The sequence below is a fragment of the Enoplosus armatus genome, chromosome 16 (assembly GCF_043641665.1).
Source record: "Enoplosus armatus isolate fEnoArm2 chromosome 16, fEnoArm2.hap1, whole genome shotgun sequence".
NCBI lineage: Eukaryota > Metazoa > Chordata > Actinopteri > Centrarchiformes > Enoplosidae > Enoplosus > Enoplosus armatus.
The window spans coordinates 3720841-3732410 of NC_092195.1; the positions used below are offsets into that span (position 1 = coordinate 3720841).

An 11570-nucleotide genomic window follows, 5' to 3' on the forward strand; every position below is an offset into this window, starting at 1 on the left:
AGTTAAAAGGTATGAAAACATGTATTGTAAACCTATTGAAGTATGAGGTGATGCGTGTAATGCATGTACAACATGTCTCAGTAGAAATGTTTCTATTTTTTTCTTTTTTAGAAGATGCAGACTTTTTGATATTAGTTCTGAAGTAAGAAAACACAGAAATACAACCCTCTCTGGCATATTAAGTTGAAGTTGCGGTGCTGTAGAAGAGCTACATTAGATCCAAGCATGAAATGCAATGAATTCCCTAGAAAGGCATCTAATTGATTTAACATGTTTGTGCTTCCCCCAGTATAAAAATGACATTCTGGAAGCACTGAATTATGGGAATACACTCCCAATCCATTATAAAGTAAGACCATCAGAATCCGAACGCAAGGCATGGATGTGTTTCCCTCAGAGGATTCAACAAAGTACGTACCTCTGCTCAACTATTAATACGTCTACACAACTTCTACACTCGCTGCAGGCTTAAACCTGCCGTTAGCCTTTCAATAGTCATAATCCATTACGTGCGTTTGTGCGGTTCTGGTGGTGGTGTTGGTTGGGTGGTGGTCACGTCTCTCAAAATAAATGACTGAATATAAATGAATTTCTGTCACTAGGGCATTCCAGCTTCACCGCTGGAGTACTGCCAGTAACCGGCTGCCTGCTTTACACACAAACCAAGCATGTGTTGGCATACATGTGTTGGACATTCCCGTTCAACAGTCTTCTCTTTGAGGCGAGCAGTCTTTTGTCTCCTCGGTCACTTTCGCCACACCCCCCCCCCCACCCTCTCCCCCGCCTTTGTTGTCTAAAAGGTCAACCCCACGTCCGACCTGCAGGGGGGGTTCCACTGCATCCTCAACCTGCCTCCCAGGTCACCGCAGGTTGAGGGCCAGGGCCACTGTGAGGATGAGGCCCATCAGCATCAGGAAAGGCAGCCAGGTCTTCAGAAAGCCCGCACAGCTGGACCGGGGCACCCACAGAGAGGAGAGGAGACACAGGGAAATGAAGGTGAGAAGCAGAAGAGCATGGAGGCGGTGAGGTGGGGCCTAATCTAATCTTTGTATGACTTCCCCCCCACCCACGGTAACTACGACATCAGGCGTTACAGTAGAGACAATATGTACTCGTGTAACATTTTCACATTAAGACCCCATTTGCGCCCGCTGAGAAGCAAAACGAGTAGGTGCTATGAACAGAGGGAGCTATGATACTGGAAGGGAAGCAAAGTGAAGGTCATCAGAACGAACAATCACCTGTACAGCGTACCAGACAGTCTGTGGACGCTGAAATATGGCCAGAAATTGAGGTTCCCAGTGCAGAAATGCGGGTCGACATGCGCGCTTGGTTTGTTAGCGCTACACAGCCCTTATCTATTCGTGCTGCCTCTTCTCTTTAGTCCTGGACAGTCTGTGACACACCTACTGAGTCCGTGCAGTTGATTTCATGACAGCTGTTTAGCATTTTAGCAGAGTTTGGATACACGTGAATGCATGATGGCAAAAGCTGACTGTTGCCTTTTAGCCACTTTCCTGATACAGTTGCAGCTGTACACAAGTAGCCACTGGGATGTGTAGTCCATCCCTGCAACGCCGGTATTCAAAGGCCTTCTGGAGGAATGTCCTATATACGCTCTGAATACTTCCCAAGAATCAGGGCTCTCTCTCTCGTGTCCTGAGACACAACAGGTTCAAGGCATGCCAGTGAAATCATGCCCGAGCCCCTGGGATCCCAGTGAGAAACCTCATTCACAAGCTTCAGCCCTACTTCTTGTGGAGGCTTTGAAGAGAGCAGCTGTAGATGATATGGCAGGCACTAGTTTTGGGCCTTTAAAAAGGCAAATGAAACGCTGACGTTTCTGGACAGAAGACGCAAATTTCCCATTTTCTGTGCCAATGCCAAAATATTTCAAACCATTGCGGTTATCCTCGTTATTTCTCTTGTACATACAAGCGACTCTACGGCGCAGCCAGGTAGCGGTAGGACACGGACACGTTGTCCATTGTGTCGCCTCTACTCCAGCACAGTGGATTTGAAATCAAACGGTGACTACGCGTTTGAAGTGCTGACTCTTAGCATTCATTTGATGGCCGTTCACTGTGTGAGCAGCGACTTTCCTGGTGATGCTCTGCCAGGCCTGTACAGGAGCCATCTTCTCCTTCTCGCTTGTTTCAGGGGCTTCGGCAGGTGGACCACCTGTTCAGTTGGACTAAGATCAAGCGACTGACCGGCCAAGGACATTTCCTGCTGCATTGTCCAAAAGAACTGGGAGCATCTTCCTACACTGTTTACCCACTATGGATGTGAACACCCTCGCACACCCTTCAGTAGATTCCCTGAGACTGTGCAGCATTCAGACGTGCCAGTGGTTTTGTTTCTATTCACTATTCAAAATCCACAACAACTCAACCCATCCCTCAGCCGTAGTTGGAACATTCATTTAGTTTTCCGGACGCGTTCTTACCTGACATGTTTTCCGTGGATCAGAGCCAGGAGGCAGAGGTTGACCATGTTCCATGAGGTGCTGTTTTCATATCGCATCAGATTCAGAGCCATGGCGACATGCGAGTGACAGTTGTCGCAGCAGAGGTTGTGCTTTGGAGAAAATAAAGAGTCGTTACTGGTGCTTTCACTTTCCTACATCAAGTAAAAACACACACTTGTCGCTTATTATTTACCATCCGGTGCTTATACTCCTCTGAAGCATCGTGCACCGCCGTGTCCCAGGCATTGGAGCCGCTGGCGTAGACTTTGCTGACGTCCAGCATCCAGTACCTACAGTCAAAGAGGAAAACAAACTGGATTGATGCAGAGGACAGACGTGAGGAAACAGGTGTTCACTGGAAAATCAGTGTAATCACAACAGCCCAAATATTTTCATTTACTTACTTTGTTGGTCTTCCAAAAGCCATGTTGTCTTCCTGTTAAAAAAGAGTTTATTGCTATTTATTATTTCAAGTCTCACTGTATGTTCCTCCCCCCCCCCCCATCATTAGGAGCTAATTATTTGGCAGTAAAAATGTTGGAAGATTTTCTAACTCAAAAACAGTTATTGGGCTCTTTGGAAACCGGAATCTGTAGTTTAGCATTGAGAATTCAGGAAATGTGCCTCACACCCTGTTTGTCTGTATTCACCGCTTGACTTTGTTTGTGTGCAATCACCAAATGCACTGCGTGGGAGGATGCAGCCCCCCTCATTCATGTGAATGGGATCTGTGCTTTGATACGGTGGGGGTTGCCAGTGCAGAGGGCTACGGCAAAAAAAAAAAAAAAAACACAGCGTGACATCGTCCCGCAAGGCGCTGCACTGGCCAATCAAATGCTTTCCACTGTTTACCTCTTCAACGTCGGGACGAAAGAGAAAAGGACTGCCGCCATGATGACTTTCCAGGGTTGTAAAATCCTTCCTCATACTGCGCTGTGCAGTGTTACTCAACTGGACGTCCTGGATCATATTTCATTATCTCACTTGTACCTGAAGCAACACGCACCCAACAATGCAGCCCCTTGCAATTTTTTCAGTCCGAATGCCCAGTTATTTGTCAGATTTTCTGCTTATTGAATCCTGAGGTAACATATATTTGCAGTGGACTACTCATTAATACACTGTAAGCTCCTACAGTACTCATAGTCTTACCTGACACCCATTGTGCTAGTGTAGCGCCACTGTATACTACATCATTTCACATACAGGCTATGACATTCTCTCAAAAGAGACTTGCGTAAACCTTACAGGACCACAGTCATTACTCACCGAGACAAAGTAAGGTCCAGCAAAGTCCCGGATGACACCGGTGGAAGTGCAGATCCCCATGTGGCCGATGAATGGCAGCAGCCATCTGAACAAAAACAAAAAAACAAAGTTAACATTACAACACAATACGCCTCAAAAACACGGACACATACCGAACTAATGGCGGACATAACCTCTTTTTTGGCCAGGTCCACACAGGGCAGACAAGGGCTCCATCACACATGTAACATAACTGTGTTGGAGAAAAAGGCGGCGTAACAATCCACTAATTTCCCCCCCCCAAAAAAACAACCTCTAATCTGGTTCAGGAACTCCAACTGACAACCTTCCAGCTTCAAGCCTACTTCTCCTGTCAGATCCACCGACCCTCATTAGATCAGATGATGTCCCAGGGACATGGCATCATCATCATCATCATCATCATCATCATCTGATGAAGTGGTACTGAGTTACACAACTGTCAGGACTTTAATGGAAGATAATAACAAGCAGGAGTAATAATTTCAAAAGTTGTATATATTCTCTGCCCCCCCACCACCAGCACCACACATCTTGATGGTTTTAAAACAATATGAAATGTATCATTGACAAATAGTATTTTGGCATTACTAAAACATCAATATGCACAACCGTTTGTGTTGTTTTGATCGACATTTTTGTTTATTTGGCGTTAATAGGTTTACTAATTATTTTTTTGCCTGATTATGCAGCGAAATAAAAAAAAAAAAGGTATTTCAAATCATACTCGTAACATTTTAACACGCCTGCTCTGCCTCTAACTAACACCGAGGGCACAACAATAGAAGGGATTTCTGACCGGAAACCAGCAACAGGATGGCTTTGATCGTCTGCTAGCTAGCTAAGCTAATAGAGCTGTCACTTCTTCCGTCTCGTGCCCCGAGGTTTTGGTCAAAAGCCGACCCGCACGGACGGTGGACGGCGGTAACTCACGACAACACGGGGATAGGTGTCCACACGATACAGTAAGGATAGCGGCCGGTCTCGGGGTTTATTTTCTCAGACGCTATGTGGTAATTCTTCATGGTGTCTTTATCAACAACATCCGCCATCACCAGCTGTGGAAAATGAACTTCATTTGTCCCGTTCACAGCTGAGTCAAGCCAGCCACACACACACACGGAACAAGACCGGAAACGTGGCGACTGTAGCTTCAAAATAAAATGGAATGCGTTCCCCGTTTTGGCAATAAATAATAAGTAGAGGGATACGCGCCGTCATGAACAACCCTAGTTAAATGTTCTGTATTATCTTAACATCAGGGGTAATTCAGAGCCGAAAGATAGAGACTGACGTGTTATATCATATACAACACAATATATGACAGTTCAGCGTGGGTAAAGCCCACAGCGGACTACCATACTTTGAAAATTTGCGGTCGAAAGCCTTTTCTTGTATTCATGCTGACTTGATACTGATGTGTCTCTTGGAAACTGCAGCTGCTTCCGGGATCCATGCGAGCAACAGACCTGCCCAGTAAAACTTGTTTAACCCTCAGCCCTCAGAGCAGAAAAATATTTCACACTTCAAGCAGTTCTGTTTACATTCATTGTTGCTATTACTGACCAAAAATACATACTATAGCACTATACTACTATATTATATTAGTACTATATTAATCTGCCTCCCAGGGTTTCTTATTCACATTTCCAGAATAACCTGGGCTATGCGACACTGAAGAAACGCCTCGAGTTTATTTGCAATTCTGAAGGTGTCAAAAATGATCAAACAAATGAGTGAAATTTGTGGCTTTTTAGGTGTAAGTGTGGGAAAATGTGGGTTTACAACAGGTTACATGAGCCATTACATGTTATTTTAAAGCAAAAACAAAAGACGTCCTTTGGTTCCAGTTTCTTCAGTGTGTGGATTTACATTTACATCACGGTAAACTGAACTGAGTATCTTTTGACTGTTGGTCGAACAAAAGACAGTGAAGATGTCACAAGTCATAATGGTTGCCCAAACACTAGACGAACCGATACTGGCAGATGACTCTGTAATGAGAAGAATCATTTGCTGCAGCCCTGGTCACTGACCCTTCTGACTTCATAGCTTCACAGGCGTTAAGGTCGACAAGATGGGTGGCAAGATGAATCACGTCTATTGCTCATGTCCACACTGAGGCTGTGGTGAGTATACAGTCGTTCATTTTAAGGGATTGACAGGGGGCAACAGTTTAAGAATAACAATAGTAAACCCGTTACTGCCTCAATCTCTGCAGGGACAAATTCAGACTTCATGTCCCCATAACAGCACGCAGATATGGGTCAGAGCAAAGCATTGTAGCATTGTAAACAATCCTATACATTACAGAATAATGATATGATTAGTATCATGGTAAACAGTCACTGTGGCCACGCCACTTCATGTGACAGAAACAGAAAGTTATTAGTTTGGGCGTAGCGCATCAGATGTGGTTGTACTACTGGATATGTCTATCAAGCACCTTCGGGGACACTCAACCAAAACTTACAGTCGAAATCTTGACTAATTTGCCAACAATAAAGTCCCAGATTTGAGTTTGAACTGTATTGCACAGGTCCATTGTCATTATCCAAATTCAGTCCTACCACAAGTGCTTTAACGGGACTTCTATCTGAGCCTCTATTTGTTTTCATGCCAGCACAAAGAGAGCTCTCCCGCCCGGCGGAGGTGGAGGGCTGCAGCTATCGAAGGAGTTATCTATGGCAATGGTGGAAATGGAAACGAAGACGGACCCAGGGGATCTGCTGGGGCCCCGTGTACTCCATACTGGGTCCCATTAGATGTGACAGGTGATATATCGCGCGAAGGGCAAAAACAAACTACTCAGCGAAAAGCAGGCAGACGTTGATAAACGAAGGCACACTGGGCTCATCATCGGGGAGCTGAGGGAATTCTCCGGCAAAATGCCACCTCGATATCTGGCCGAGCCATCCAACCCAATTAGGCCAGAGGATGTGCTGCTTTAGTGCCTGTAAGTCGGTGACATGTTGTCCTTTTCAGTCAAAGGTTTGAAAAGTAAAATGTCAAGTGTCTGCTAGTTTCCTGTCCAGCTCCCTGGACTGTGATTACCCAGCTAAGAAATAAAATGTGGGGCCAGTTCTACACTTTTAGAAACCCATTCGAGATACGTGAATTCATCAGAAAGGTTGTATAAAAGAGGAAAGAAGGTAAAAAGTTGTCATTTTTACTGGTGAAATGAGGCCCAGAGTCATTTTAAAGCTACACAGCACTTTCCTGCGTAACGCCGTGTCACTTAAAAAGCTCCCAAGAGATCAGGTGCTTTTCATCAAAGGCTAACAGAACCTTTTGAAACACAAATACAACTCCCATAATCAATCAGTGCATTGATTTGAGGTAATTTGTTCAAATTGTGACATTGATTTTCTGTTCAACAGCTCTCTAAGATTCAAACGCTGCATCAGGGAGGTTGTTACAACGACAGCCCAGAGTTTATATTGTGCGAGGCTAGATTCACCGCTGGACAAAGAGGGAAACTGCCCCGAACAGAGACGAATTGAAAATTTGCAACACAGCAGCAGAACATAAACTGAAGTGACGGGGCCAAAAAAGGCATATTTACCTAATATTGAGGCCTTGTACTGTGGAGGGGCCCCTGTGTGCAAAATCTAGTCTTAAACCCAGTTCTTATTGTCCCTTAATGTTGCAAATTCCTGAATAAATGTATGTTGAATCAAATTAACCACAAACGAACTGGATATTATTCCAGAACAGAAACAGTGGTTGGTTTTCTGAGGGCTCTGGGCAAAATATAATGAAGGTGGGCGCATACACTATGCACAGAGAGGGGGTGCAGAGGGGGGGGGCCCAGGGCAGTAAGTTAAGTGTGAAACGTGTTCACGAAATACAATTTCTCAACTGCTTGTTCGGGGGAACCACAAAGCATAAGCTCTCCCATTGGTTCTTGCCTGAATGAAGCGTGTTCTACTGTGAGCAGCATGGTTACAAAAGGAAACACTGCCCCTCTGTGGACGTGCTGTGACCGAACATGGTATATGGGAGCCCTGCTGAAAAGGAGGTGAAGAGACAACCAAACACCTGTACTGACCGGGGGCGGGGGGTCCTGTGTATTGTGTACGTGCCATGTCACCTCCAAGTTCCCATCAAGTATAGTGCACACAGTAGACTATACATGACAGTTTCATTACACACCCAGAGGTGAAACCTGTGCTAGCACAATACTACCTGCCATTTGTGATAATTTGGTTTAACACAACTTTATTAATGTTTTTGTTTTTTTATATCGATTTCTTTATTGCACCTCTCTCATCTCCTCACTCACTTGTGACTGTTTTGTCTCAATACGCCTCATAGTTACTTATGTTGGTGTGCGTAGTATTTAGTACCTTCTGTTTTTCATCCCTCATTGAGCGCACAGTAGCTGCTCATAAGTTTTTCACTTGTATGTATCACAGCAGTGGGGCTTTTAGGGCCCCTGAAGCCGTTAGCTTGCTTTGCTCATTTGGCAACATGTGCTACCATACAGTCGTACATGGCTGGACTGGTTGAGCCAGTGATGTCCTGAGAAGTACAACTCAAGATGGCATGATTAAAAAAAAAAAAAAGAAAAATCTCACCTCACCTAAAAAATGTAAATAAAAGAAAAGAAAAACATCAAGAGACAACGACAGATTGTTGAAAGCAACATGGTAGAAAACTGACAGAAAAACCACAAAAATATTATGGTGATAAAAAAAAAAAAAATGAATATAGGCTTGAGGCAGGAAATGAAATTATTGAGCAAGTGAGTGCGGGTAGCAACAGGAAGCGTGTAAATATTTGTAAGAGAGATAAATGGACAGAGAGAGGGAGCGAAAACGTCAGCCTCAGTACGTCTGCGCGTGTTTATCAGAGGCCATATGTCTATATTTAAAACTGTGATGTTGCTGGCGATGTGAGTGTAACGCTTTCAGAGATCCTCCCAATGCAGAACCAACGATACGCTCTGTTTGCCTACCAACCGAGCCCAGTTTCACACATTACACTTGTTCTAGACTTAGATACGTGTATGGCAGTATTTAATCTAATTTTAATAGCAGAAATGTCCCTGATCTAACTTACCACTGGGGCTTTTCAAATGAGTCTCATCTATTAGCTTAGATGCAACCGCGGCTTTAATTTGCCCAGTGTGACTTACTAATTCAACATTATGCCGTTGCTACCGTCAGCACTTTACATATTTAAATGGGGCCAGTTCTTCAGACATGATGTCAATTTAACCCTGTACGGTGCATCTCATGAAATCCTGTCCCTGAAATAACACCGGTGGAGCCAAATTTAGTCCGAGCCATTGTAAGTGGACCACAGCTCCTGGTGTCGAGCACACTGTGAACTGGTTTCCTCCAGGACAGCAGAGGACTGTTGATTACTGCCAACATTTTCTACGCAGATGGAAAGCAGCCATACGTGTTTTTTTAATCTCACTCGGCAGATGAAACTTGCTGATATTGAGTCGCTGTAATGTGCAGTCGGAGTGGGAAGATCTTTCACGCCTGCGCCGGTGCTTTTCCTCCTCCTCCTCCTCCTCGTCCTGTCATCCTTCAGTATAAACAAACTCACAAATATGCAAACAACCGAGTACATTCTGCCTCCTCTTGTACACTTGTAAGGACATTCTTTGACATAATGCGCCGTCTTACCCCAACTTTAACCATCATAACTGCATGCCTCAACCCTTAGCATCATGCTAACCTATATAATTCTACCACACCTTCCAAAAATGTCCTGTCTGAGTGGTATATTGTGTTGCCTCCCTAAGAAATATCTTAGTATTTACTCCATTACATCGTCTAACTCCTGTGGTGATGAGACACTTTAAAGAAAAAGGTTGGGGGTGTTTTTTTCTTGCAACATATGCAATGAAAACACTGTATGTTGTGTTTTTACGCAGGCCTCAGCGCTGTACTGAGTCGAGCTTAAAACAAAGCAATCACAGACACTGTGAACATTCAGCAGAGCTCAAACCCCAGGGCCAGTTTCTGACTGCTGCTTCGGGCTAAATGACGTGTGGAATGTGGAACAGGTAGGGGATCTTTGAAGAAAACCGGACTTGACAACATACTGGGATACAGGAAGCCGTGGCAACGTGCTGGAGTCATTTTTGGTGTGCTGCACACGGCTGGATTTGAATTCAGAACAGTTTCCTGAAATGTCACAACACTGCAAACCAGACACTCGGGGACACAACGCCCTTTACAATCTTTCACAACGTCGAAGTCCCCCTTTAAACAAGCGCACACACCCCTTGAAGCGATAGTGAAAGTTGAGCTTTTATGCTACCAGCCTGAAGCCTTACACCGTATCTGTATTACAGGACAGAGTATTTCCCAACACTATTATTTCATTTTTATCTTTATAAATGTCAGTGTAATATCCCACCCCCCCCCCTTCGGTTGTAAATGAATGTGCTTTCAGTCCAGTAAAGGGAGCATGAGCTACATTTAGGACTTTCCTTTTGTCTGATAGACCAACTTCACTTGTATTTAGCTCGTTACATCATCTACACTGTACATTAACCACCACCTTAAAATATTAGGAGGAGATTTTAAAGTGAGAATAAAAGGTCCTGTCGGCCTATGATCATCAGATCTTTTCATAAAAGCCTTTAACTAACCCCCAGCAGGCCTTCTGGGTTCATCCTCCAGCACAGCGAGGTCTAATATGTAAAGTGTGCTCTGTCCAAACCGTTTGGAGTCCAATCATGTGAAGGAGCTGCCGCTGTTTATCATGTCTGTGTTAAACGAGCTCCAGAGCAGATAGTCACTGGCAAAGAATGTTCCAGGAGTTCACACCCACACAGGAGTAATACCCTCTCCACCCCTCTCTCTCTCTACCTCTCTACCTCTCTCTACCTCTCTCTCTCTCTGTCTCTTACGACAAGTGTTCCGATTTAAGTGCGATTTGGGGTTTACTTCTTCTGCTTTGCTCCGCCGGCGGATTCGCCTGAACGCACCGGAGGACAACTTCCTTTATTATATAACCGCGAACATCTATTGAATGTGCTGAGATCGGGCCGGGTTAATGCACCTCACGTCTGAGCTTTTCTTCTTTCTGCTTTTCAGTCTTCTTCGCAGAGAGCCACCGTCTTCCTCCCGGTCTCCCTGCGGCGAGCACGGCACGCGTTCCGCCACTCGGTTTTCAAAATAAAAGACTGATTGACGTTTAATCACCGGGCTGGCCTAAATACAAACCTTGTGTTCATAGGCCAGGCCAATCTGTAGGCTATGCCTGCCAATACGAAGGTTATATGATTTTTTACTTTACACTTGCAGAAATATACCAAACGTGTCCAATCTGCATGTATTTATCCACACTGTGCATGTTATTTCTACATCTGTAAGTACTGTTTCTTTGCTGTGAACTTGCACACAATCAAATTCAAATTGCTATAATATAACATATTATATAGTATATTATCAGACTCTAGGAGGCATGAGTTCTGAAAATCTAATCTATCTTTACTATGAATGAATTAATATCTGGGGTTTGGTTTTTTTTTTGGGGGGGAGGGGGGCATTTTCTCTTCAAACTTGTCTTTGATAGAGCTGACACTTTTTAATGGAACGATCTCATTTTTCGACGAATCAACCACGTTTGATCGCGGCCATACGATTCGCCAGCCAAAGAATCACTTGCTTTTATTTTTATGGCGAAATCACCAACGCTTCCGGCTGCGTTTGAAGGACGCTCGGTAACTTGACGGCGCCTCCTCACTTCAGAACAACGAGTCAATCTGTTGAATGTTTGTCCCGGCGGGCGGAGGAGGAGGAGGAGGAGGAGGAAGAGGTCAGTTGAGCTGCGGACTCCGGAG

The 11570-nt window shown here is 44.6% G+C and overlaps 1 protein-coding gene across 1 annotated transcript; it reads right to left on the reverse strand.

The window, feature by feature from the left end:
• Window positions 1-159: 159 nt before the first annotated feature.
• tmem222b (transmembrane protein 222b) lies at window positions 160-4824 on the reverse strand. The gene is made up of 6 exons (XM_070922068.1): window positions 4691-4824; window positions 3740-3824; window positions 2875-2906; window positions 2664-2760; window positions 2450-2580; window positions 160-948 (listed from the first exon to the last, which is right to left on the reverse strand). Exons 1-6 carry the CDS (start codon window positions 4807-4809, stop codon window positions 861-863), a joined length of 552 nt encoding a protein of 183 aa, XP_070778169.1. The 5' UTR covers window positions 4810-4824; the 3' UTR covers window positions 160-860.
• Between the last annotated feature and the right edge of the window lie 6746 nt (window positions 4825-11570).

Excerpts from the sequence above, each read along its gene's own strand:
- tmem222b (XM_070922068.1), bottom strand. The coding sequence starts at position 4,809 with ATGGCGGATGTTGTTGATAAAGACACCATGAAGAATTACCACATAGCG. Across the intron at positions 2,907-3,739 it reads CTGGACCTTACTTTGTCTCG|GAAGACAACATGGCTTTTGG; the intron begins GTGAGTAATGAC and ends CTTTTTTAACAG. Across the intron at positions 2,761-2,874 it reads GCTTTTGGAAGACCAACAAA|GTACTGGATGCTGGACGTCA; the intron begins GTAAGTAAATGA and ends CTTTGACTGTAG.